The sequence below is a fragment of the Lutjanus erythropterus genome, chromosome 12, assembly GCF_056507025.1.
Source record: "Lutjanus erythropterus isolate fLutEry1 chromosome 12, fLutEry1.hap2, whole genome shotgun sequence".
NCBI classification, from domain to species: domain Eukaryota; kingdom Metazoa; phylum Chordata; class Actinopteri; order Lutjaniformes; family Lutjanidae; genus Lutjanus; species Lutjanus erythropterus.
This window is the reverse complement of record NC_139328.1, coordinates 13,237,735-13,261,016: the sequence shown is the minus strand read 5'-3', so window position 1 is coordinate 13,261,016 and position 23,282 is coordinate 13,237,735. Positions and strand designations below refer to the sequence as shown.

At 39.5% G+C, this 23,282-nt stretch overlaps 1 protein-coding gene across 2 annotated transcripts in view; it reads left to right on the top strand.

Moving 5' to 3' along the window:
• The window catches only part of LOC146317708 (adenylate cyclase type 1-like), a 55,320-nt gene that overhangs the window by 7,273 nt on the left and 24,765 nt on the right, over positions 1-23,282 (top strand). For both annotated transcript variants that reach the window (XM_084732745.1, XM_084732744.1), the window contains exons 2-4: positions 709-858; positions 1,220-1,338; positions 12,642-12,753. In XM_084732745.1, coding sequence (XP_084588871.1) covers positions 709-858; positions 1,220-1,338; positions 12,642-12,753 — 381 coding nt within the window. The remainder of the gene's footprint in view (positions 1-708; positions 859-1,219; positions 1,339-12,641; positions 12,754-23,282) is intronic.

The window sequence follows — 23,282 nt, the reverse complement described above, 5'->3', positions numbered from 1 at the left end:
AATTTAACACAACTTAACAAAGCCGTCCTTAGCTTGTGTTTTCCCATGAATTTTGATGTAAGGCATTGTTTTTGATGAAAAACAAGCTAGTAGAGGACACTAGCGGCACATAACGGCACATAAATTCCTTAGATGTGTCTCGCCACTTAAACTCCTGCTTCTGTTCACTCCTAAATTTATGTTGCCATTTTATTTTTTAATAGTCCATCTATCGTGTTTCTGGTTCTTTCTGGTTGGTTTTTTAACAGATACACACTCAGGAAAAGAAAGAAAAACACTAAAACACAATATCTGGAAATGATCATAAATACATGAATTTAAAAAAAAATACACAAGGCTGTACAAAATTAAAAAAATACATCCAAGGTATTGAGAATTGGGTACCTAAGCCCCAGTTACATGACCTCAAAATTAGGGGAACACTTTCACAAATGTAAATGCTCATAATTATGTGCATATATTACTATATATATATTCAGACAAATGCAGACAAGCATAGACTATCAATCAAATTACATGTTTAAGGTTTTATCACACATGGTTTTAGCACACATGTAAAGTGACAAAGATTTAAAAAATACAAACAGTATAATAGTCTGATAGTTTTCACAGTTTCTCCTAATCATGTCACACTTTATGTGCCTTTAACAACTGTACTAAAGATTTAAAACACCTTTTTTTCCATGTTTTTTTTTTTTCCGTTTTCAGTTGGTTGCCAACACAGTGCTGTTCACCAGTGTCAACCTGTCAGGGCTGTTTGTGCGCATCCTGACAGAACGAGCCCAGAGGAAGGCCTTCCTGCAGGCTCGCAACTGCATCGAAGAGAGACTCCGCATGGAGGACGAGAACGAGAAACAGGTACAGGCACCTGTACACTGCTGAAAAACTATGGGTAAAATTAGATATGTGTGTCTGTATTTTTTTTCCCTCATTTTTCCCCCCTCTGTCTCACTCTCTCTTGTGCCGTGAGTCATTTCGACACATTATTTATTTCTGTTAGATTTCATGCCTTTATGTCTCGCACATTTCTTATCGCTACTAACACTTTGTCCTGTGATAACTTTGACTGTATAAATGTATATTTAAACTTTATCTTTTCTTTCTCTCTCTCTTTCTCTTTCACACACACACACACACACACACACACACACACACACACACACACACACACACACACACACACACACACACACACACACACACACACATACACACACAGGAGCGCCTGCTAATGAGTCTGTTGCCCAGAAACGTAGCTATGGAGATGAAAGAGGATTTCCTGAAGCCCCCAGAAAGGATCTTTCACAAAATCTACATCCAGCGCCATGACAATGTCAGGTAGGATCCTCACATCAACACAACACATCTGCAGACCAGTTCCAGGGATATTTAAAAGCCTTTTAGCTGTGAACTGATTTAACTAACATAGTTTTTAACAGTATTATGATGTAGATACTATACTCTCCTCATGGGAGAATTTGCAGCTGAAATAGTGGCATAAATGCTGTCTCGATGCATTATGGTGCACGCTAAAAGGGAACTGAATAACTTGACCAAACATGTCCTTTGGAAAGAGCACTGTGGGCTACACACTGTGGTGTGATCTGACCCAACAGTGTCCTGAAACATTAACACTGCCTGAGGCTGGAAAAACTGAAATATTTAATTCCTCATGTTGAATATCAAGGGTTGGCCCCTGACTCATTTCTTTATTATCACTCCAAAAAATACTCAAGTACAAAGACATTAGGTTGCACTTTCCATTTGCTTAACATGGTTGTGTGAAATGCTATGTGGGCAACAAGGAACTAACCCGAATCAGTCGTATTTTTGTCACACTAAGGCTAATATCCCACTGGTGCATATGCCGTCTGGGCCATAATATCTCAGTAGCCCCCAGGGGAAACAAGGCTTTTGGAGTTAGGGATCCTACTGGGAAAATTGGCAGATTAGTAGATGCTTAGCGAGGAGGAAATTCCTTTGGCACTTTGCAGCGTCTTGCACAGTTGCCAAACTCTCAACCGTTTGGGAGCAATGTGCTCTGTCTTAAGATCATTACTTTTTGGCTCCAGGTTGATGGCCTCAGCAGTGGCTAGTTCATAATTTATGTTCAAGATACTTAATTATTTCTCTTTTTAAAGCTATAATGTGTAACATTTCCACATTCAAATGTCTAAAAATGCTAGACATATGTTATATAGTATTTTGTTCAGCTGTGTAATTACATTATTACAAATGTTTCCAACAATGTTCAAACATGGAGAAATTTCTAATTTATTCAAAGTAACAGAGCATGTCCTGCTAGCCGTTGTTAGCTGGTTGCTAGTTGCTATAACTTCTGGGAACACACAGGATATGTCTGATATGTCAGAGAAAAGCACCAACTCGGTGAACATGACTAAACATTATGTGAATAAAACTTTAATATCACCTCGTCCATGAATCATGATTTCTGCCTGAGTCATGTCAGATAGATTTTCATCAACTATGGTGATTGTTAACAGTGAAGAAAACAGCTTCCATGATCCCACACTCCTTCACGAAGTCATCAAACCACATCTTTTGTTATTGTTTTGATGTGAGAGAGCCTGTGTGTTTAAGACATTAGTTAACATATTGCATCACACCAGAGCTGGTACAATTTGCGCTTGTGAAAGAAGTGATGATGATGATGCAGCAAATCTCCGCCCTCTTGTCTTCCTTTCATCATCTGTCCTCCCTCCCAGCCTTTTTTTTTCTCACCCTCCCTCCTTCCAGCTAACAAATCAAAAGTAAGTCAAATGTTTGTGGCACATATGAGCACTTAAAGCATTTTATAATGACTTATAAGATCAAGTATCATAATAGATCATAACTGCTGGTGACATGTTTTTAGTTATTTTCTTTAGGGAAGTGTTACCCAAAGTTGCAACACCACAATGTAAAATACTGCCATTTAAGTTTTAAGTCAGGAATCCAAAATGTTATAAAGAACAGTATCGTCTGCAAAATGTATCAAAGGTAAAAGTATTCATTATGTAGTAGAGTTGTACCTGTCACTGTTATATTATTATTTGTTATATTTCTGTATTATTAACACGCAAGCAGCATTTTAATGTTGTCGCCAGTCAAGAGGGAAATAATTTTACTACTTTGTATACTACTGGGTAGTTTAAGTTAAAGCAGCCAAAATATTTTCTAAACTGATTATATATTTTGTATGTAAATATTGTGTGTAATACCTACATGCACAAGTCCCTCCTAATCATACCTAAGTAAAGTACTTAAGTAAATGCACTTAGTTACAATCCACTGGTGCAAATCTGCACTTCACCCCCGACACCTGTAGCTGTAGTTGGCTGTGATTGACCTTTTAACCCTTCGTTGCCGCTAACATGTAAACACTATGTCTGAAAACGTGACGTCCACTGCTCCATTCCCTGCGGTCCATAAATCAGATTGTCTCAGTTCTCCTTTCCATAACCTACTTTAATCTGCATTTCTTACTGTATTGTTATAAATCTTCAGCATCATGCTCCAACATTTCCTTATTTCGTTTCCTTATTTCCTCCTCTTTCTCCTTTCCTCTGTGTTCTCAGAGCAGCAGGGAGGCTTGAGGAGGAGAGTTTACTTAGCCCCGGGATTAAGTTGCTACAGGGGATTAAATGCAATGGAGACTAAATTCTTGTTGCATAACGCCGTGTGTGTGTGTGTGTGTGTGGCGGTTAAATATGGACACATCTCGGTGGAGCTCTGCTGATTGCTTTTGTGCCTTGAACTCCTTCAGATAGCGCCACCCTTTGAGAGTGATCTAGACGGGATGCAGACATGATTTATGTGATTTGGGTGGACTGTAATTAGAAAGTAAACAGTGTGCAGCACAATGTACTCGCAGTTTTCTTCATTATGTTCTGAGACTGTGGGCAGTATTTGATCTGATTAAAATCCAGCCAGGGGGATATTGTAGTAATCACTCACTAGCAAAAAGGATAGGACTCCAAAGTAACAAACCAGAAGTTTATTTAAGAAGATATGTGGTGTATTGTAGCTACATATTGACATAAACTTTCAATATTTTTAGTGGTTGTAATATAGTAAGTAATACATTTTTAAAAAGGCATTAAAACACTCTTGAGCTAAAAACAACAGTAATTACTTTAAGGAAATCACATTTTTGTAAACCAGCAGTAATTCATTCAATACTGTTTTTTAAAGGGACAGGTCACCTTACCTGTTATTTATTTATTTATCCATTTCAGAGAGTTGCTGTATTTTGTAGGTATCGGTGGTAGAGATGTCTGCCATCTCTGGAGTATAATGGAGACGGCGCTCAGCATTTGGTCCTCAAAGTGCCAAAAAAAAATTACCTTTGAAAAACTGCAGCAATGTCTTTGCACAATTTATGACCCAAGATAATCCACAGGCCTCGTTGTGAGCAGTTTCATGTCAGGACTACTTTGTATTGAACTACAATTGCCAACTGTATCATTGTGCAGAAGAGAGCGTGCATCTACTCATGGATGAGAGGTTAGAGCTCAGCCAAGGAGGACGCCATTGTTTCTGTCCCACGCTTTCACAAACACGAGCCTCTCATCTGTGAGTAGATGCGTGTTTCCTTCTGCACGGCGATCCGGTTAGTGGGTGCAGTCAGGTAGAAAATAGTTCCTACATGAAACTACTTACATCAAGGTCTGTGTATTGTTATATTATTTTTTTGGCGCTTTGAGCACCACAAGCTGATTACCATCTAGTTCCATCTAAACATCTCTACAGCTGATATCTTTGAAACTCAGCAGCTCCACCAAAAATATCTAGATGTATAAATAAGCCTTAGAGGTAAAGAGAGAAAAGAGTGGTGTCAATGTGTTCCTTTAATTTATCAAGATAGCCCTGATAAATTGCATTCTCATTTTTTAAATGATTAATAATGTGAAAATAGTGATAAACCATGAGCACGCACTGTTTAATATTACATTTTAATGGAAGAGCTTTTCAAATGATCATCACTTTATAATTTAGCACCCACTATTATCCAATATGCATCTTCACCTCTCTTTTATTTTTAATTCACAAGCACTTCCAGCATATCTAATAATAACATTTCATTCCATTGCGACACATACAGTAAATATGCACAAAATGCTAGTTAAAGGCAAATTCAAGCTAATGAAGTGATTCACTTTGCAAAATTGTAATGTCGTATGCCTTTCACTCTGTTTGTTGGGGACCCAATAATAGTTGGCCTGCAACCCATTTTGGGTCCTGACCCTAAGTGTGGGAAACACTGTTTTAAAGACTGGCATTACACCAAGTTTGCGTTAAATAATTATGTGAAAAAAGAAGGAGTGCACTGAGACAAACAGAAAAATAAAAATTATGTCAGTCTCTTTGCAAGATGACCTACTTGGGTCACTGACAGGAGGTTTTGTAGACGCTCGCTCTTGCTATCCCCAAGAAGTTTGTCCCACTAAAATGCGTAGTAAGCAGTTTGGACACTCCTCTGTGTTAGACCCTTTATTGGTCTGACATCAGCGCATACACAGCCCACACACTGTAGCTCTAGAGGGGCCCGTCCAAACTTAACCCTTGAGTTGGCACATGGCTTATTGTGTCTTCCACTGTGTGATTAAATTGAAATCACATCAGCAAAATCACTACAGTAATGCCTCTCACAGAGGGAAGTGGGAGATTAGCATAATTGGGGGAATAACTTTCCTCGAATATGTGCCATTGGAGAGGAAATAAAAGATGAGGGTGCGAGGGAAGTCAAATTAGACAATATTAGATGTTAGACAAGTTCTGGTTACCACGGGAAAAATCATGTCTGCATCACGTAGCTTCATCATTTCAGTTGCAGAGCTTTTCCTGCGATAGATGACAGAGTTTACTGAGACAGAAACTTGTGTTGGGGATGAGGTTCTGACCTTGAGCAGTGAATCTAGTGCAGTAGGTTTGGTGGTAGGCACTGGCTGAAGCTGGAGTAACTTACAGCTGTTGCCAAGAGTGCTGCAGTGTTTGTTGTCAAGGTTTTGCCGGAGGACATTCTGAATCAGATACAGAGGTTCACAGTCTGCGATCTCTGTGCTTTACAATGCTCCAACTCATAAAAACAATTTCTGTGTCAAATATCTCTGGCAACGTACGGCGAGTCCACTAGTTTACATAAAGTGGGAGTAAAAGCGTAGATACAACTTAACCCTTTAAGTTCATACCTCTACATTCTGCACATGGGTTTGTAAAAAGAATTCAAATCAGGTTACACAGAAATACATTAAAAGTAATGCTGTTCGGTTAAAAATAGCCCCCAGATGTTTCAGTGGTCAGCACACAGTCGTATTTGTCTTTATGATTTAGTGTCCCTGCCAGAGCACACGTGGATACTGATATTAATTACCGAGGCTACTTATGTGTTTTAATGTATATCCCTGGATTTATGTACCTTTATAGTGTGCTAAGCGGAACAAGCTGCTCATGTTAGTAAAGTGCTTTATCAAACATTTCTATCAGCTGAATATGCAGTTCCTAACACACACATTGTAGGTTATTTTGAATTTAGCAGCATCTTTTGACCCTTATTAGATGCTGATGGCAAAACCTTTCACTAATGCTGTACAGTGTTTACAGACGATGCCACCATGATGACGTGACAGTAGATTTTTGCAAAGGGACTGAGAAGTTCAGAAGTTCAGTTCAGATTATTTGAGGTTGGGTTGTATGACTTTGGTTGATCCGAACTAACCTTTTAAAAGACAGAAGTCACACAATAACACAAACAAAAACCAACAGATCGAGGCAGCGGTAGATCAGCAGCTCCCGTGTTCTGCGAGGTAAATTATTGTTTTTGCCAAAAGAGTTTGGTTTGTTTGAAGAGAGCAAATTTAACAGGCTCTTCTGTTGCATTTTTTCAACACACATCTGCACCTCAAAGGTGTTGTGATTCCCTACCTGAACTTTGAAGGGAGCACAGGCCTTGTGCTCGGTGCATGCTTCATGTGTGAGCAGAGACAATGGTGCGCATGAGGTTTAGATGAGGCCAAAAATAACACAGTTCACATGAGGTCATGAGACATTGGCACAACGCCCTCAATGGGAGGCACCACGTCATGGCTTGTTTACGCTCCATGCTCAGCTACACGTACAGGAAAAGCTTTAATCGTACTGTCCTTAAGCGTCTTTCCAGAAAAATACAAAAACTTTTCTTTGATTGTTTGAAAATTTCAGCCTAAATGCTACAAGAGGAACAGCCCAGTCTCTTCAATCTGCATACAAAGTACATGACTTTATATTATTAAATAGTGTGCAGTGCATACCCCCATGTCCAGTTTTTGTGTGGACGTGATAACTACTGTGCAGAGCAGATGTGTCCATATAGCATGCATAAAAAGATATCAGGTAAATAGGTATAAAGGAGGCTGGAGTTATTGTACCTTGTGAAATTACATAACATTAGGTGCATCACTTCCATCACATGACTTATTCACTTACTTGAACCCAAACTGTGATCTTTTTCTAAACCTAAGCAAGTAGTTTGTTGCCTAAACCCAACCAAACTGTGACCATTTCAAAACATTAATCACATGTTTATTTTTGTTACCATGACAATTAAGGTCACCTAACTATGGCTGTCACCTGACTACTGATCTCCACAGACGCTGATGAGAAGGACTGGCGTATCACCTGCAAACGAAATTGGAGCACAAGTGTGTACGTTTCACTTGTGTTACATAATGTATTTATCAGCTATCAGTATTAGAGTATCAGTAGTAGAGCCAACAAGTGGCGTTTCTGAGAGATGTGGACATTTATTTTGTATAATATTGTCTTATAAAAGAGCACTTGAATTTAAGGCATGCCGTCAGAAACATCACACTCTGCTGCTTCCACGTTTCAAGTAGCCAGACAAAAATCCAGAACCAAGCATGAATTAAGACGTGTCACTTTGCAGGAGTTTGTTATCAAGCATACTGGGGATCATCCTAAAATGTGCATGAAAGGGAACTGTCTTGCCTGTTTAATATCATCACATTGTAGTGCTACTTATATACTACTACTACTTATATACAGGATTATATCATCACATTGTAGTGCTACTTATATACTACTACTACTTATATACAGGATTATTTGAGGTTGGGTTGTATGACTTTGGTTGATCCGAACTAACCTTTTAAAAGACAGAAGTCACACAATAACACAAACAAAAACCAACAGATCGAGGCAGCGGTAGATCAGCAGCTCCCGTGTTCTGCGAGGTAAATTGAAACTACTTTTCAAAAACAGAGCTCTGAAATCATTTGCACTGTTCAAAGAAAAATTAGTCCTTTATTCAATAAAATGGTCTTCTTGTAAGCAGATGGTTGGATTTAAAGACTGAAATCTATTGGGAAACGCAGCAGTAAATCAAATCAATTTTTAAACAAAGCACTGACAGTTTATTGACTGTCCTTACACCTATTATATTTATTACTCTCTATTTAAAACACATCTGCATTTCCATCTTGTTTCTGAATATTTACTACAGGTGTGACTGTGAAGTGATGATTCATTTTATGATCAGCTTTTACAATCAGAGTTTATATTTCAGTCCTTTGAAGAGAATGACAGAAGACTGAAGATATTCGGGTGAAAATTATAACAACAGTGACTTTGAACAGAAAATGTTTTGGCTTGGCTCGGCTCAGCTTGTAAAGTTAGTATCTTTGCAAGATTTGTTTGGCTTTTTGTGTGTGTATGTGTGTGTTTGCACTCTGACCAGCTGATTGCTGATTGTGGTCTGGTATGTGCATGGATCCTGGATGAGCCCCATGTTGTTTTGACCTGGCTCAAAGTAGCAACAAATGGGATACACACCAAGACGGATGTTTATTTAATCAAATGAAACCAAATTTAAGGGCCAAATTAAATATTTACAATATGGGGTGTCAGAAGAGTCAGTGGTGTGTGGCGTGCACGCATGGAAATGGTGTATGCTTGTATTGTGTGGTGCAAAACAAAGTGTAAGGACAACTAAAAGGATATAACCGAATCGAAAATGAGGGATGCCTGCGAAGAAGCAGAGAGAGAGAGGTTAGAGCCAGGCAGGACTGAACCATGGGAACACCAGGCGCCACAGGTGTTCCTGATCATCTAATCACCCTGTAGATGACAGGGCTCATCACACATGAAACAGAATTTGTTTGAGGCATTAAATAAGTGGGCATGTGTTGTGTTGGCTGATTGCTCAAAATCAGTTTGGTTTTTCTCCAGCTCTTTGCTCTATTGTTGGGTAATTGACTTCACACGTTAGAGATGCTTTGACTGCTTCCGTAGACTGTTAGGTGTTTTCTTTTGTCCACTGATATGAAGTACTTCGTGGCATCAGTTCAGTTCTTTTCAGAGTTTTAGTGAATTGAACTTAAAGTGTTTACACTCGCACGGTATTTAACGTTTCAAATATTTGTCAGCCGCAGATGGTTACCAATTAAAACATTCACACAAATTGAATCCATTGCCCCTCATTACGGTGACATCTGTGAGACGACAAAATGACATTTAGCAGCTCCCTCGTCGAGATCCAGCACTCTGTCACATTGTGAAAACTGCAGCCCACATGCCTACAGACAGCAGTCTGCCGTCAGTACGAGAACCGCAGACATGCGAGTTGTTCAGGACAGTCAGAGTTTGATGACTAATCCCTTTCACACCCTCCATCGCCACCCAGCAGTCAGGGCGAATCCTTCACGGTAAAAGTTCCTGCTCTGCTCTGATGCAGATTGATGATGAGTCGTCTCTCAGGGGCAGGAGGACTGTATTAAGATGCCAGAGTTTTCAACACAAGTAACCTTTCCTTCAGGGCCTGTTGTCAATTCATAATGGAACATGACGGATAATATATTGAGCACAAATGGCACAGAAAAAAAGTGTACAGTAAATAAACAGTGAAAAACCTCCACCGAGACTTAGACTGCAACTTCTAACGTTTGAAATTTGTGGACATATTTGTGAAAACACTTTGCAAGCTTCAGGTTACCAAAAGGGTGATACAAGATGTTTCACTCAGAAGGTGGAAGCTAACGAGCTAGGCTAACCTAGAGTGACCATATTTTCAATCCCTAAACCAGGACCCTGAAGTGTAAGCTACCGTACATTTGTACATGCACACATGTAAGCATTATGCACTGTAGGTGTTTCCATCAGGATGGGGACAGTTATTTTACCTACCGAGTGCACCTTTCAAAACCATGGATGGCATTAAGGAGGCATTTTTGTTCCCTGGTACTTTATGAAGGAATTGCAGTAAGCCCTGTGGAGCGCTTAAGAAAAGACTGACTTTCTCTTTGGCTAACCGTTAGCATACTGACAGGTTCTGTCAGAAGGAGCTGCTTGCCTATGATTCATAGGCTACCAACAGCCTTGACAACAACGCATTGATTGATTGATTGATTGATTGATATATACAGACAAATCAGTGGTGAATTCAGACTTGTGGTTCATTGTTTATGTTGTTATATAAGCTGAGGTAATAATGAGAGGGCCACAACATGATAAACATCTATGTAAGCACTGAAAACAGTGTCTTTTACAGATATTTTTCTTATCTTGAAATCAGCATAATTCTGGACTAGCTGAGATGTGTGGTCACGGTACGTTAACTAGCTTTCTCTTGGACAGTGGAAGCCCAGCTTGCTATCATTAGCAGTGACTCTCACTAGACGAGACAATTCTGGTAAGCTATGGTTCTGGCTGTGTTCCAGGGTGAGAACATGTTAACGCTACTTAATTAATACGCTAAAGATCACATTGTGATTGATTCTACACATGGTAGAGTTGTAGTTCTGTTTCCTGTGATAATCATGGGATATTTAAGAATGGTGGCAAAGAGAGAGAAATAATGGTTTGGGTAAAAATAACTTCACACAGGAACTGAACCCTGGTCTCCTTTTTTTTCTTTTTGTTGTTGTTGTAGTTGTCGTTTTTTTAAATTTGATTGAGAAACAGCAGAGTAAACACAGAAAAAAGTGCCAATTCTGAACCTGTCTCCTGTGCCAAAGTGGCCCATGCATCCACCACATCCTCCTCCTAAAGCCACATTCAGACAGAATCAGGCATTGTGGGATTTAGCCACACCATTATGCAGCAGTGTGGGCAGTGTGTGGGGTTGTTTATTTGTAATGAGAACACAACCGCCATGAAACAATCGGACAACAACATTGTATTTCTCTCACTGTTCTCTCTTCCCATTCAATCTGTTCCTTGATTGCCCACAGCTGTTTTCACACATGCACTCTGAACTATACCCTGAGAATCGGGACGGGACATCGTCCACATGTTCCCTTTCATACATGCATCACACATTCGGAGATTGTCCGTGTCAGACATAATTTGCATATGTTGAAAATACTCTGTATGGTTCATCTGACGGGTGGCGCATGCAGAGCGTGCAGGAGGAGGACTTATCTGTAATAATGACTGTTGTTGCGCTTATATCAGTACAACCCAAGTCTCAAAATTAATTGTGATCAGCTGACTCCAGTCTGACTCCAGCTGACTGTAATCTGATATGTTCACATCACAGATGACAAATAAAGACATTAAAACATGAGCTAAAAAAATATTAGTCTCATGTAGGCTGATATTAAGCATCAGATAGTCTATGAAAACAAAACATTCAATGAAAGAGTGGCTTCACAGACAAGCAGCGACTCACCATGCAGCATCGTTGACACTGAGCTGCTCTGTTCGCACATGCGGCTCACCTGGATTTAGCATTAGCAAGGGTTAAGGGTTAAGTCTGGGCCAAATAACGCAGATACTTGAATTCACGCATACAGCTCCTATGGATGACTCCTATTGCGTTGTTACCGCAGCGCCTGATTCTGTCTGAACGTGACCTAAGTCACCCTGTACGCTGATAAACTCCTAAACCTGGCACAGCTTATTTCGTGTATAAACCTGCAGCCTGTCATGCATGTAAGCTCCAGAAACAGCAATATGGTGAAAGCAGTGCACCAATGAATGAGCTCCATTCTTAGCATGTAATCAACGCTGTGTTCTCAGCAACAGACATACCTCCTTCTGGTTCGTGTTATTTCAATAGCTGCTGAGTCATCAGCAACTCGCAGACACTCACTGCTGTGTTCATAAATTAAACTTAACATTTCTTTTTTTTTGGTTATTATAATTCTGAGCACACTATTACATGAGTAAAAAAAATATGGTATGAAGAAGAATTTTAATTTCAGTTCACCTTTAAACCTCAGGCACTTTCAGTCCTATATACCAACTGTCAAAAGGGAATACAAGTTCACCTGGAGACGGTGACAGAAGCTTGATGGTTGCATTATATCCTGGAACAGCTCCTCAGCAGCTCCTAACAGGACATGTCTCCACCTTGATCCCCATGAGAATGCTCTCGCTTCTATTTTGAGTCGCTCTGCTTGACTGCGCTGCCAGTCATTTAGAGAACACAGCAGACTCTCTCTCTCCCTCTCTCTCTGTCTTTTTTTTTTTTTTGTTGCTGCAGGTCATTAATTTAAATGTTTGATTAGTTTGTTGTAAACACATTATGCCAAGAGAACGCTCGAATTTGCCTCAGGCTTCCTAAATTATGATGCTCCCAAAAAAGTTGTTTCTATGTACAATAGAGCATTGACTCAAGCGCTTCTTTTTTCTCTCTGTTGCAGCATCCTGTTTGCAGATATAGTCGGTTTCACCAGCCTGGCCTCCCAGTGCACAGCCCAGGAACTGGTTAAACTGCTAAATGAGCTGTTTGGAAAGTTTGATGAGCTTGCCACGGTAGGTTTGTTTCCCTTCTTCGAGCACACATCCCTCAATTACAGCCACTGTTGGCATACAAAATCTGCTCTTTTTCCCCCGTGTGTACACTTTGTCCAAACTTTGACACGACATGAATGTGTGTGCGTGTACTGCTTTGACCACAAGCTGCTGGCACATGCCACTATTGTCCCAGCTTAGCATGACGTCACAGCGAATACTGGAAGCCCATATGATGCATAATATGATTATCCAGTGCTTCATTTGAGGAAGAGTTGACAGACCTCTTTAATCTAGGCCAGATTTACCCAGGGCTAAACCTCGCCTCCACTCCGGTTGTGTGAATGAACTGAATGAAGGGCCTGCTGAGTCGTACTTGTCCCAATCTCTCTTGGTTTGCCTGTGGAAAAGATTTCAGCTCTCCCATCTGTCAATATTTCACTCTTTGTGATTTCGGTGCTGAAAATCCGCTCAACTTTTTGCTGTGAATTTGACCGCTGCGGTTAATCTAGTCGCTTTCAAATGTGACGCTGTCAGTGGTGGTGTTACAAAATCTTTTTATCTTGACTTGCACTTATGTATGTTTGCAATTATCTGTGCAGAAGTTCACATTATTTGATATGGGGCTGTATGAAGTAATTATCGATAGTCAGTGTATTACCTGCTGTGGACAGGGACAGCAGCAAAAGTTATTTTAGCCACTTAGAAAAGGGCCACCTAAAAATCATCAATATCAGTTGAAATGTACATTTTATTTAGAATATTTGAACTACTTTACTTTGCCATTAGACAGCCTTTTCTGTTGGGAAACAGCAGTTATACAAGCCAAATATTGCTCTCTCCAAATCAACCAAACTCCATAGACAAAAACAGTGATAACCTTGCAGAACACAAAAGTTGCTGGTCTACTGCTGCCTTGGTCTACTAATTTGTCGTGTAACTTATGTGTTTTAAAAGGATAGTTCGGTTTCACCAATTTCACATAATAATGCAAACAAATCTACGGATCGAGGCAGCGGTAGACCAGCAACTCTTGTGTTCTGCAAGGTAAAATCACTGCTTTCGTCTATGGAGTTTGGTTGATTCGGAGAGAGCCATATTTAGCTTACATAACTGTTAACCCTTCTAAAGGCAAATTAAAGCAGTGAAAATGTTCTAAATATAGCATACACTTAAACGGATATTGATTTTTTTTTTTAGGTGACACATTTTGTTGCAGACTGCGTCCAGAGGAGGTCATTGTTTAGTTTCTCTTAACTGGGGGCGTGCAGGCTGCCATCTTCTGTAGGTGATATACCGACTATTAATAAGTACCTCATACAGCCCCACATCAAATAATCCAAACTATCACTTTACTTATATTGCATCTTCTCCCAACACTTTTCAGTTTGGCTGACACGTACAGTATCTGTGTTTGGTGAGAAGGCATAGCCCCTGAGCCCCTGCAGATCACCCTGCCACAGCCTTATCTACATGTAATCTGGCCTCTATTACTTACACTAGGCACATGCCCTTGTCAAATCCATTAATCCACACAGGATTACAACTAACCCTTTTTTTGCTTTCATAGAAGGTTTTGCTTGGCCGTGTTGAGAGCTTCTATTTTTAACTTGTTTGTTTACAGGCACAAAATTAGAACTGACTAAAAACAGAGTGTCTCTCGTTCGTCTTGTATAAGTCAAATAATTGTCATTGCCTTTGCAATTAATGTTAGATCAGCTGATTAACCTGATCTTGCAGTTTTGTATATCAGTCGCAGTCTGTCTTTATCCTACGGAAAGTTGCATTTTACCCTGAAATGCTATTAGCCGAAATAAGATGATTCAGTAACATTTTATTTTGAATAGCCTGTACATAAGACTGCCATTACACTGTCATAACCATGCCATGACATCTGTCATGAGCTTGAAGGAGTCTTTTTTTCATAACGTGAAGTTTATGACTGTTGTCATTAAGTATTAGCCAATCGGTTATGTCATTTTAATGCAAAATTGACAAAGTTGAGATATCTTTGTTATGACAACTTGCCAGGAGGAACCTGAACGGTTATAATAATATATAATATTTAATCTCAAGTTGTCATGACAGACATCTGAAGCAGTGTCAAATTGGTATTAAAAATGACAGAAATGACCAGATGACACTAAATGATAACAGTAATAAACACCCATAAAGGCTTCTTCATATTCATGACAGGTGTCATGACATGTTAATGATATGATAATGAGAAGCTGTCATGACAAAGACATCAGTTTGCTTTGATTAATATCACATTGTCCTAACAAAGACATCTCAGACAATTCAAGCTTTTTTTCCCCTTCATTTCAAAGATGCTATGATGAATTTAGCTCTATAAATGATACATTTTCACACATAGTTTGGCTTGAAGAGCTGCTATCTTGAGCCACGTCAATTTCCTTGCTGTTGTGATTCGAGCTGTCTCATTCCTTTGGTTACTACTGAATAGACTGGTCTGATCTCTGCTTGGCTGCTAGCTGGGAGCCTCGTGTTACACTGAAAGGCTGTCCCCAGCCATGAAAGTTGTCATCAAATGTTCTAGCCTTGCCCTGACCCAAAGCCCCACTCATTCTGATCCACTTTGGCAGGAAGTGGCAGTGCCAGTGACTCATAGCTGTGGTCACTGTGGGCACTCAGACTCTCCTCGTTCCATACGAAGAGCGGGCGATGCCACATGGCCACTGGGCACCGTCTCATAATACCATTCCAACACCATCCCCACACCACCTGTCCACTCTTTGGACTTGTCAAGCTGCATGGGAAGTGGGCCAGGGACGCAGTGTTCTCCTAAAGTGCTGCTGATGTAGTAGACCAAGTCTCCTCTCCTCTCCTCTCCTCTCCTCTCCTCTCCTCTCCTCTCCTCTCCTCTCCTCTCCTCTCCTCTCCTCTCCTCAAGTCATTCAACTAAATTTTTCAAATAAATGAGGCTACAGTAAGGCAGCAAATATGCACAAAGCTTTATCAGAATGCTTACAGTCACTCACTGTGATTACAGTCTCATCTCCCTTTAACGGCTAATAAATTCACATCTGTATCTGAATTTTATACATAATCACTTAATATCTTAAAATAGACATTCTTGTGTTTGAGTGTTTAGTAACAGTTTTCAGGAACTTTTCAGCCTGATCTCCATATCAGTCATCACTAATGCTCTTAAAAGGAATGTACTATTCCTGTATCAAAGAGGCTTTGGTTTCCTCAGAAGTGGACTGGTAAGAATTTCAAACTAATGTAAACCATTGCAGTCTGTCTCCTCCCGTAGTCTCAGCTGAGTGCATCTGAGAGCAAGCTGCATACAAAACACTGACATATTACTGTATCTCCTTATAAAGTTGATAGCAGAGTGCTGGTCAGGTTACATACAGTGTGTTTTTCAGAGCTTTTTTTTTTGCTGAAACACAGAGAGCAGAGAGAGTTAACCAAAATTTGTAAGGTTGCAGGCCGTATAACCAAAACAAGTCAAAAAATGCACCATATAGTTGAAGTGGACTACAGGTTTGGTTGATATTTTGCTGCATCTTTGACATTACATGCAGTAGCCATTGTTTAAGTCTTCATGAAACAGACATCAGAGTCCTGTTTGTTTCTGTATATTGACAAGTTTCCTGTAAAAACAGGCAGTTAGCCAGGGACTTACTGCAGTAGCTAATAGCGCTGAATGAGCGTTAATGCAAGAAGCTGGTGGACATCAGGGGAAAAACCACAAAGCATTTCCTCCATTAAATATGATCCAATTTCACCCAGATCAGAGAACAGAGTCATTAGTTGTGCTTTTGTACAGTAACATTAATCAGCGAGGCCCCCTGTTGATCGTGTGCTCCATGAAGCTAATGTTAGCTAGCTGCTGAAGCAGTCCGCTGTAAAATGCCTTGCGCATAATGTGTTGTCACGGATACCGCTTCCCTCAAAGTGAATATAATGAGTGGGCCTGTAACACCGGTGTTTTGGTTTTTAAATTCTAGCCAGTAACCGTGGTAACCACAGTATTTTGGTGAAGCAGAACAAGGCTTGAGGTGGCGGACGTCTTGAAAGACACACTGACGTACCATATTGTTGTAAATGGGCTAGCTAATGAAAGAATATTGATTGAAAGGTGGATGCCATGATGCGACTGGTTATTAAAATTGGTTAGTTCTAGCTTACGTAAGCACTCATGAGGTTCACGGGAAGAGGAAATTAACAGATTTCCTGTGGCTTTGACATAAAAATACAAAGCAATTGACTTGTGTGTATTTTTTACAGTATATTGTTAAACTGGGTATGTGATCTAAAAGGGTTAAAAGGGTATTTTTCATTTCACCTTGACTTTAATATGAAAATATTGATTATCTTTCTCTCTCTTGACTGTGCCAATAGTCTGCACCCTTGTGTGTCGTGTTGTAATTGCCAGAGGAAAGACAGTGAAGCTCATGTTTTGCGTTAGTCTGGAAAGCTAACAGCCAGTCATGGAATAAAGTAAAAAGTCTTGTGTCAGATTTGGATTTTAAATTTGGTTGCACCAGTAACAGATTCACACAGGCTGGATTCAAGGGTCAAGTGTAGGCTTATCAGATCTGTACTCCCGTGAGACCTGATCAACCTCTGTTGCAGATACTGATATAAGGAGAGCTTTGGGGTGTTTCATGTTTAGCTGTGTGTTCAAATACACATGTTGATAGCACCTGATGAGATATTTAGAGGCAAGATTCTTCTCTAAGCACAGCAACTTACATTAGAAGACATAAAAAACAATATTCTTTCCTTCTTCTTGCACCGTGCCTTATTAGGTAGGGGGGTGGCTCGAAAATTGAAGTTTACAGGAAACCCACTCACACTGATCAGTATTTGCCGTTTGATTCCCACCACCCACAGGAACACAAGCTGTGAGTAATTATAACTCTTCACCAGCAGGCCGAGAATCTGCCGACTACCGCGGAGACCGAAGACAAGGGGCGCAAACATCTCAGGAAAGCTCTGAAACCTTATCTCTACTCAAACCTGCTCTGTGCGGTGAAATGGTGAAAATAAAAGACTAAGACTGACACACAAAGCAGACACAACAGTTATTCCGTACATGGCTGAAATGACAGAGTTTATGGCGCTGTAGAAACGGTCAGATCATGGCACTTTCTCTGTCCGAAGGACTTTTTTGTGCTTCTTTAAAAACAAGGAACATTAAACATTGTGCATTAAACATGGTGATGGTAATGTTTGTTTTCCTAAGTAAAATAATTGAAGAGATTTATTTCAAAGAGCGATAACAAGAATGTAAACTGACACACCAACTGGTTCTGCTCTCACTCGATAAACACTTCCTCTCCCTGGCTGAGTTTCCAACAGTCTGTCGGGCACCTGAAACAACAGTTTCTTTTGAGAGAGGGACTCTGTGATTAATTTATGGTTGTTGTGATTCTATATAACATTAATAGCGCCGGACTGGAAGTGCTTTTGTGTCTGTACGCCCGCCTGTGTGTGCTGTTGCTGTTTCCATGGCAGACTTTCACAAAGCTTTTCATTCTTGTGTCTCTTCTTCTTTTCTCTCCTCCCGCAACACCTCCCTGCATCACAGCTTTAAGACTCCTCCGCTCCTTGTTTCGCAGCTCCTTGATTGACATGCAGCAGCCTACTTCCCTCAACTGTGTCTTTTATGCCCTGTGGTTCTCTGCACTCTCTTCCTCTCTCATGTTTCCATTTTTAGGATGGCTCAATGATGTATCTATCTGCTGCCTCTTACTTCCTCGACGAGCCAGAATTCCCTTTTCATTCACATATATATGACTGTGAAAGCTCACAAAATAGCATCCATCACATGTGCAGTGCATGAAGTTTACATAAATCATTGCCATATATGTATCTAAGGCTGTGGGACGGTGGGGATTTTTTTCTTACCACAGTATTTGTCCGGGATGGAGGTTTGCCGTGTCTGCCTTAATAATCACATTTTACTGGACTCTATTGAAGCGTACTTTGAAAAGCATGATGTAACTCCTTTAAGGAATGGCGCAGTGTGTAAGTGAAGGAGAGCGAGCAGTAGACTGATGCTGCTGCTCGTAGCGGAGCAGAAACTTACATTTAGCAGTAAGTTGTCAATGTGGCAGTAAATGTACTGTATATGCTAAAGTGTGGCAGCCAATAAATGCTGCAGCTTCTCAAGACCAAGAAAAGTCTTCTTCTTTCCCACCTGCTGCAAAAGTAATGGGGTTAATCCTGAAGCAAACTGAGCAGGAATGGCTAACATTTAGCTCATGCTAAAGCTAGTGTCGTACCTTTACAACATCAGCTCCATTGCAATTGTATCTCCTTCAGAAGCTTTGTAATCCAGACTTGAAGTGCAGCATCTTTTTTTGGAGTCACTTTTCTTTCTTGAAAAGAGTTGTTGTTGTTGTTGTTAGTATGTTGTTACCTGCCCACAGGCAAATCTAAGATGTAATGGGTTGAGTCTGTTGACCAATCAGAGGCTGAGTTCCTGACTTGTCTGTGGCAGCGCTGATATTTAGGCGTATTAATAGATCCATGCATGTCTTAACATGAGATCGACCTTTCAAAATAAAATTTGCAGTGGTGACAGTAATGAGTTCAGCCCTGCTGTAGGCATTATGAGACCTTGTTATTGTGGTAATGCAGTAATATCGTTATCATCACAGCCTTATTTGTATGACTGAAATGCTTTTTCACAGTATTTTAAATTTACCAAAGGAGAATTCAGTTGTCAGAACTATTATTCCTTGTTTAAACTTTATACTGTAATTTCCCCTTCATTAAGAGGAAGGACCGACACAGCAAAGACTCGTTCAGGCATGACTGAGTAACCTGAGATGGTGAAGAAACTAGATTTTGTAAAGACTGTTGACGAATTGAACTCACACTTTATTTTACAGTACAGTAAAAAGAGGTAGCAAGCTGTGCTTTGTGTCAAATTAGACAAAAACTAGAAATAATCTGTTCTTTAATAACAGTATTAAACCCTTTATTAGACTTTATTTGAGACACATTATGACAGAATCATGCTGCAAACTAAAGTCTGCTAGTTGAGACACACCTTATTCAACTGGTCCTATACAAATAGCAGAGCAGCTGATACCAATGCCTACTGCAAATCACAATCAAATCTGTGCAATCACTCATATATTCATGTAATGTTTTTAAATCAGGAACTAACAGATATATGGTTTTATTGTTGTTCACAGTTCAGTTCTGTTTTAATATGTCCCAAATTACTCTACAAGAAACTGTAATAACAGTGGGAAACAATACACTTTACAGTACAGCTCTGTTGTAATGTGTTCATAATTATCATCTAATAGTCTAATGAGAGTTTAATAAAGGGTCTAATACTGTTTAATAAAGAAGACATTATTTCTAGTGTTTTGCCTACTTTGATAAATTGTTGTCTTGTTAGTGTACTGTCAAATAAAGTGTGACCAAAACTGAACCAAAAAAGTTAACTTTAAAAACCTGTTCCAAATGCTTTGTAGACATGATGGTTTGTACATCTGCAGGTTTATATAATACAAAATCCTGTGCCAAGAGAAATATAACAGATACAACTGGTTAGGATGCTAATAAAAATGTCTTATTTTTAAATTAAGCACAAGGACTGTTCACTGCCCACACTGTGACAGCTGCCTGCCTGAAACCAAAGTCTGGGTGTAAACACAACTCAAATAACCCTGTTTGGGTTTCTCTCACGAGCAGGTGCAAGGATCACTGTCAAGTCCTGCAGTTTCCCTCAGACGCCTGTGTGCGAGAAACTGTGGACTGAGGCAAAACCCAAACCAAACAAGCCAGCTTGAGTTCCTCATGGAGGAGTAAGAGAAAAAAAATGCTTCTGTTTCAAGAAAAAAAAAATAATATGATGGTTGTCATTGCAGTGAAAAACACATGAAGCAACTTGCACTTCCAGAAACTGGGGGACTTACATAAGGCAGATATTTACAGATATCCTGATTTTTACTTACTAATACATCAGAAAAGAAGCTCACTGACAAGCAAACATCCATGTCTTTCAAAGATATGGCCAGAATTTAAGTTTAAAACATTTGAAAAATGAGCCAACATTATTGACAGAACACAAAATACAGTTCTGACATGTCAAAGATGTTTATATACTGTGTTGCAGAAATATCTACTAAAGTTAGCATGCTAACCAGTTAGCCTTGGCTCCCTTTTGCCCCACTGCTGATCCCCCACCCCCCCCTCGCTCTTCTCTCACCTCACACCTCTCCTGTCCCCGCCTGCCTCTTCATCATCTCTAGAGTCAGAGTGGTGGTCGGGGCCATTGTAAATTTCCTGACTACTGTAATCCCTTTTCCTCAAGCTGGCCTCGCTGGGCCAGAGTGTGGGAGTTCTCTCCTCCTTTGACCTTGGAGTGACCTTTTGCAGATGACCATATATCCCACACATTGTCCCTTTAAACTACACAACCCCAGTTTATAATGCTGGCTTTTTAAAAATAAATTCTTCAAGCCCACACAGATTTTTCAGTCGACATCTATATGTGTAAATCCAATCAAGTGCCCTTTTAAATTTTTGTTTGTGCATATTTTTTTTAAATTTGTCATACTAGAATAAATGTCGCTGAATCTTTCATTTATTAATAGCTTTTAGTTTCATTACAAAGCGTTGCTCAGCTGAATGCTGATTTCACTGTAATTACAATGCTCACAGTGAGTGTTCTTGAGGTGTTTTTTTTAATATTGTGACAGAAGAAAAATGGCAAAAAAAAAGAAAAAAAAAATCACAGTACATTCATCTGGCTGGAATTTTGAATCACAGTCTAAGTTAAATAGACTGGTACAAATAGTTTGTGTTTTAATGATAATTGAATATAATAGCATACATGATTTGTCTATTTGCACATTTCTCACTGTGTCAGTTTAATCCCATAGAAAGAGACATTATTTATACAATCATCAACAAATTCTGTCATTTTCTTATAACGTATCATGGTTAATATGACTTGCCATACATTCACTCCTGATTCTAATGTGTGTGTTTGCAGTATTTCTTACACTTTTACTGTAGGCTACTGTAGGTTCTTTGTATAATTTCTAGAAAACAAAGTTCCTTGATTCCTGTGCTGATCAAATGTTCAGAAAAACAGTGCCATCTTGTAACTAAAACAGTCTTGGAATCACTGAACATTTGTTATCTGTCATATCCGTCATATCTGTTATATATATCTACAGTACATAGGTTTTACTTCACGGATCTCCGTCACCCGCTCGCTCCAGCCCACCAGGCTGTGGTGTGGGAGGAGGAAGTGTTGATATATTATTCACTTGCTGTTACACATAAATTATTGTATATGAATTCCAATCGATAAGAGAGCCGGTGACAAAAAGGAAAATATCCAGTCGGTGGAGCAGGGGAAATGTTGACAGAACTTCAGTAGCACTCTCAAAGATTCAGCCTTTGCAATGAATCATTGTCTGGCTATATTGATGAAATGACATGAAATAATTCGACAAACCAAGGTTTGAATAATGTTTCTTTCAAATCTATGTAATGGCCTGATATAAAATGCATGATATAGTGTGATTGCCTGCAATTAGAATTGAGAAATGTGTTAAAAATTGATATCAGTCTACGGCCCCAATTCCAAAAAAGTTGAGAGGCTACGTTAAACATTAATAAAACAGAATGCAATGATTTGCAAAAAGTTTTTGACATATATTCAATTGAGTATAGTAATAAGACAAAATATTTAATGGTCAAACTGATTAATTGTTTTGTGTAAATATACACTAAGTCTGATTTTGATGCCTTCAATGTGTTCCAAAAAAGTTGGGACAGGAGCGTGTTTACCACGGTGATACATCACCTTCTCTTTTAACAACGCTCAGTAAGCATTTAGGAACTGAGGACACTAACTGTTGAAACTTTGAAAGTGAAATTCTTTATTCATTCTTGCTTGACATACATCTTTAGGTGCGCAACACTCTTAATCACGAACCCTTTAATCATGAAGACACGCTGTTGTAACACGTGCAGAATGTGTCTTGGCATTGTCTTAACTGAAATAAGCAGCTGCTCCAAAACCTGTATGTACCTTTCAGCATTAATGGGGTTTTCACAGATGTGACAGATTTCTGAAAACAATTAAAACTGTGAAACAATTAAAACTGTGAAACTGTTAAAAACTTTTCCACTTTGCGTCAGTCCATCTCAGATGAGCTCTGGCCTTAGAGAAGTCGGTGGCATTTTTGGATGTTGTTGATATGTGGCTTTCTGACAGCAGTTTTCCAAAGTGTTCCTGATCCCGTGTAGTATCCTTTATACAATTATATGGGTTTTTAATGCAGTTTTTAGCGCAGTGCTGCCTGCAGGAAGGTCATGTGTGTTCAGTGTTGGTTTTCAGCTTTGCTCTGTACTTACAGAGATTTCTCTGGATTTATTGAGTGTTTTGGATTGTAGATGGTGAAATCCCTAAATTCACTGGAGTTTTGTGTTGAGAATTGCTGTTCTGAATCTGTTGGACTAAGCATTTTTTTCACACAGTAGTGGATGCACCCCATCCTTGCTTGTGACGACTGAGCCTTTAAAGTATGCCT